The sequence below is a fragment of the Phalaenopsis equestris genome, unplaced genomic scaffold (assembly GCF_001263595.1).
Source record: "Phalaenopsis equestris unplaced genomic scaffold, ASM126359v1 Scaffold000800, whole genome shotgun sequence".
NCBI classification, from domain to species: Eukaryota; Viridiplantae; Streptophyta; class Magnoliopsida; order Asparagales; family Orchidaceae; genus Phalaenopsis; species Phalaenopsis equestris.
Genome location: NW_018165240.1, coordinates 915,181 through 920,835, shown reverse-complemented (window position 1 = coordinate 920,835; position 5,655 = coordinate 915,181). Strand labels below are relative to the sequence as shown.

General features: G+C 36.7%; 1 protein-coding gene across 1 annotated transcript; it reads right to left on the bottom strand.

Moving 5' to 3' along the window:
• Window positions 1-2,006: 2,006 nt before the first annotated feature.
• On the bottom strand, window positions 2,007-4,381 carry LOC110031306 (pentatricopeptide repeat-containing protein At1g07740, mitochondrial-like). Its single transcript, XM_020734447.1, has 2 exons — window positions 3,712-4,381; window positions 2,007-3,433 (listed from the first exon to the last, which is right to left on the bottom strand). Exons 1-2 carry the CDS (start codon window positions 4,343-4,345, stop codon window positions 2,715-2,717), a joined length of 1,353 nt encoding a protein of 450 aa, XP_020590106.1. The 5' UTR covers window positions 4,346-4,381; the 3' UTR covers window positions 2,007-2,714.
• Window positions 4,382-5,655: the final 1,274 nt, after the last annotated feature.

Below are 5,655 nucleotides of genomic sequence, written 5' to 3'. Positions count from 1 at the left end.
ATAATTAAAAATTTAAGCATTATGTAATTTTGTTTTTTTTTTTTTTGTTCTTTCCTATTTCCTTAGTCTTCATTAGGGCTGTCAAAATGGCTCGTTGTTCGTGAACAACTCGAGTTCGGCTCTTTAAGAAGCTCATGTTTGCCGAACACGGGGAAAGATTTGTTCGTTCTTGTTTGGCTCGTTTTGGCTCTAAATACTATTCATCATTTATATCAATTAAAAGTATTAATTAACAAATAAAATAAAAATTATTAAATTAGATTTGATATTTTAATATAAACAATAATTCTTAAATCTTACCCTTACTCTTAACATCTTATGAATACGTGATTAGGATTGTCAAAATGACTATTTGTTCGGGAACAACTCGTGTTCAGCTCGTTAAGCAAACGAGTTGAACATGATCATACCTTTTGAGCTCGAAATATAAAAGAGCCGAACCTAGTCTTCATTATAATGAATAATAAAAAAGGTGTAATGTTGCTGTCTACGCAATATTTTTTTTCATAATATGTTTATGTTATAAATATTTTTAATATATTCGTGTCGTAAACTTGCATTTTAGAAGGTATATTTTAATAATGTTTTTTTTTTTTTTTGATGAGATGTTAAATATTTAAAAAATTTTTAGAGGTATTGTAAGGAGTGGAAAGTAAAATTTGAGAGTACAAAGCTTCTAAAAAAAGGATTTATTCATAGTTTATTGTAATATAGATCATACAAGATTGTATGATGTTGATATTGCATGAATATTTTGCTACTTAGATAACTATTCTATGAAAGATTTAAAAGGGGTGAAAAAAGGAAATTAAATTGAGTTAATTTATATGTGAATTAAAGTCATGACAATACATGTTTATTTGTAAGGATTTTGTAATAGCATGAACTCTCATCCGTCGAGGTATTGTCCGTTTTGATTCTAATAACCTTCCATTTGTGCCCCATTGGTGTAATTTCATAGGAGGTCACCTATCCAAGTAGTGTTTTAGCACTAGTACACTTACGATGGCTATTATATATATATATTTGAAAAGTCAAGCTGCAGTTAGAAAGCTGTCACTGCACCTATAAGCAAAACCGGTGGCAAAATACAGATTTCAACAGAAATTTTTTTGAAAAAACCACCATAATTGAATTTACCTGAATAGATAGAACTGCGGTGTGGTGTTGTGTTGTACTGTCGCCCCAAAAAGACTCTTAAATTTATAATTTATGATAAAATTTCATTAACTACACATAATGACATCTTTATGCTTAAGGATTCAACTTCATTCTAGTTAAAAGTTCTAAGTGTATTCATGATCATTATTTATTTTGCAAAAAATTATAAGGAAAATCTTTAAGTCATTTTTCTTAAAAATTTGGACACCATCAACCAATACATTTTAATCTATAGTGATTATCCTTTTTTTTTTTACAACTCACTATATTAAATATTTATTTTTAGTATAGTCACTAGATATTCATATAACATTTGTTCATTTAAATATCATCAAAATATATTAAATTATTCTTTATGGGTGGCTGATTTGGTGGTTCATCCCCTCTAATTATACAATCTCAATTATAATTTTGTTTTAGGGTCCGTTTGGGGCAACTTGTGTGTTTCAAGATAAATTGTTTATCCTGAAACGCGGCCCGCGGGCCGGCCGCAGGAGTCGACCGGCGGCCTGCGTTTAGTATAAAAACTCAAACGCATTTTCGGATAAGTTGGCGAAACGCGCGAACCAAACAGTACTGCAGCGTTTTGAAAACGCCGCCCACACTTCTAAGCTGCCCCAAATGAACCCTTAAACTAGGTATGGGGAGTGATTTACATATATACCATATGACTTTTATATTTTTACATAATTATTTATATCATCTTTTTATGATGTAATTTAAAAAAGAAAAGAAAATTATATTCAAACAACGTCCACAAGTTTGAAAATTTGATATCTAACTAAAAATGTCACAACTTGAAAACTTCTTCTGCAACAGATTAAAAATAGGAATATTTACACACATATCACTCAATTCCTATGTATTTATATATATATAACATCTAAACTTTATTTTTTTACATAAATGCCAGCTGACTTATAAATGAAAAGTGCACTTCACTCTTTAAAGGATTGAGGATGGATGGATCAAGAAGGGAATTGCACTGCGGTTAATAGCAAAGGAAGATCATGATTCAATGATTCTTATCCTAATGGGAGACTCTCTGTTATGCATCTAATGAGTAAATTGCAAAATAGTCGCTTGACTATTTACATGGGATCGTTTTAATCCCAGAGTTTATAAAAGTGCTAAATTAATCTCTAATGGAGGCAAAAAACATTCCTCACTGGGGACTATTTCAACCAATACTAAGAGTTTGGGGATGAAATTGAAACTATTATAAACTCTGAGACAAAATTCGCCACAACAAAGAATCAAGAGACCATTTTAACGATTTCCTCGAAACTAATTAACTCATAAAAATATAGGGTGCAACAACCTAATCAAAGGATTGCACCAACAAATTCATATTTTGAAGCAAATATTATGTGCAGCGACTGCACGTCCATATGACTGTCTGGATATGCCATCGTGCGATACATGGCAACGCGGCCGCATCTGGGCCATCTTCCGAACATGCAATGTGTTGCACGTAATATTTTCTCCATCTTCAGGGTATAAAAGAAATAAGCCTAGGAGATCAAGGTTATGAAGAAGAAAATGAATAAATTTCATCCCTCATCTCCTCCCGCAAATCCCTTCAGAGTCAACCTCCTCAAAAGCTCATCACCACCACCATGAAACTCTCCACAAGCTCCCTCAACCAAAGAACGCCATGCCCCTAACCCTAACCCTGACCCCATCTTCCTCCTCTCCATCTCCTCCAACACAAACCAAACCTCCTCCATTCTCCCACCTCCAGCAAGCCCCAAAACCAAAGCCCCAAAAGTTTCCAAACGAGGGCAATGCCCCCCCACCAACATGGCATTCAAAACCCCCAATCCCCTCTCAAAATCCTGAACTTTACAAAACCCATCCACCATCATTCTATACACAGCCGCACTCGGCCGCAATCCCTCCCTCACCTCCATCTCCACCAGCACCTTATAAGCCTCATCCGTCCGTCCATTCGCGCACAAATAGTTCACGAGGATGCTATAAATCACCTCATCCGGTTTCATTTTTCGTCTCCTCATTTCGGCCAGAAGCTCCTTCATCTCATCGAAATCGCCTCGCCGGCCGCAGTCGCTCATCAGGACTCCAAAGTTTGCAGCTTTGGTCTTGCAGCCATGATATTCCATGTCGAACATGAGTTTTCTTGCTGCAACATAGTTGTTGGAGGAGCACAATCCTTTCATTAGAAGGGCATAGGTTACACAATTGGGGTCTATCCCTTGCTTCACCATTTCCTCCTTTAAACTCATGGCTTTGCTTAAATCCCCATTTTGGCCTATAGAAGCAACAATCTTTTTCTTAACAAATTTATAAAATTACCTGAAACATTTACATATCTAACCCTTAAAGTTTGTTTTTTTTATGTTTATACCAACCAAATCTATCATATCACATCAAATATATCACCATTATAACTTTTTTAAGAAAATGGGAGCATGTAAGGTGAGGATTTGGTTGTAAAAATTGAAGTTTTGATGTTAGATGAATGATATGTAAATATTCTTTATTATTATTCTTTCAAAAGTAGCCCAAGCATTGTTTTCTACTCCTTACCTGCAAATCCGATGAGCATATTATAGCTGACCACTGACGGGCGGACACCTCTCTGGCGCATTTCATCAAACACTTGCCGGGCACCATCATACTCATCTCTCCGCAACCTTCCCTTCATGACAATGTTATAAGAAACATGATTTGCCCGAAGACCGAATTCAGAGCAGCGATCAAGGAGGCGTCTAGATTCATCGTGACAGCCATTGTTAACGAGCGCGTCGAGGAGGTGGTTGAAGGTATGGAGAGAGGGAGATTTCTGAGAGCAATTGAAGGAAGGGATGGAGAAGAAGAGGCGGAGAGCTCTGTGGGGGAAAGAAGCGAGAGAGAAGTGGCGAATGAGAGCGGAGAAGAGGGAGTTGGGGCAGGGGATGCGGTGGGAGCGAATGAAGAGGAGGAGGGTGTCGAGCTCGGTGAAGAGGCGGGAGCGAGCGAGGCGGTAGAGGACGGAGGAGCAGGAGGGGTAGTCGGGGTTGGAGGACGAGAGGAGATGGCGTAGGGCGGCGGAGGGATCGCCGGCGGCGAAGGATTTTAGGGTTTCGTTGGGGTGTTTGGGAAGTGGGGGATGGCGGCGCGGATGTTTTGAGCTGGGAGAGCGGCGGAGGCCGGTTCTGATCTTCCGGCAGCTGGTGTGCATTTCGGATTTCAGAGATCCTCAAAATTTTGGGCGGTGTTTTGTGGCATATTGTTTTGAGCACAGTAAAAAAGGGAAAAAAATTGAGTTCTTTGTCAATCGCACGCAGAGATGTGTATGTAATAGGGTACATGGGCGTTATGCGGGGATTACAAGCGTGTTATAACTTCTTTGTAATTTTCGTGTAGCTCGCCTGTAACTCGCACTTTTATTTTATTCATTGGGGTTACAAGATTATAGCGGGGTTACACGAGAGTTACACGGGAGGTACAATGGGGTTATAACCCCTTGTAATCCCGGTGTAACCCTCGTGTACCCTTTTAAGTACGTAACTCTTGCGTACGTTTGACATACGTCATTTTTTTCCATAAATAACACGTATGCAGCATTGCGTACGTTCATGGGTTATTCACGGGGTACAGGGGGGTTATATCGGGGTTATAACCCTCTGTAACCTCCCGTAACCTCTTTGTAAATTACTTGTAACCTACAAATTAGTTTCGTGCTTCTGTAATTTTATGAGTACAAATAAGTTATACGGAGGGTACAAGGGAGTTACACGGAGGTTATAGAGGGGTATAACCTGGATATAACCCCTTGTACCCCCTGAATAACCTCTAACGTACGCAGCGCTGCGTACGTCTTATGTAGGCAAATATTTTCCCTTATGTACACAAATATTTTCCGTAAATAAGGCTGTCAAAACCCGTTAAATAGTTCCTATTGGATTCATTCGTTAAATACGGACTACTATAAAGCTTTATAATCAATTAATATTACTAATTAAAATTTTAATGAAATGTTATGAAATTTTCTTTTAAAAAATATTTTAATATAAATAACAATATTTTAATATATTTAAAAAATATTTTAATCTAAAAAACAAGATTTAAATACGTAAATACACAAGAATTGAATGGCATTTTTGCAAATTCTTTCTCTTTAAATTGTCAAACTTTAATTTTTCACATTTACAACACTATTGTTTATGCATAAAAAGGCCGCAATATGAAAGGTTATAAATGTAAAAAAATTAAAGCTTAGGTGTTAGATGTGTAAATGAATAGTAATTGTGCGGCATGTTAAATGTCAGTAAGATTGGTTAAATCCGACTTCCAAATGATTAATTCAATCCAAGTTTTAGACCAACATAGGAGAAATTTGGAAATTCAAAAGATAAAAGGTGAAGCATTTACATATATACCACCTAATTATTATATATTTACAAATCTAACGCCTAAACATTCATATTTACATATATGTCATTCAAATCTTTAAAATCAAATGAAAAATATCATCGTCGCTCTCGTTTC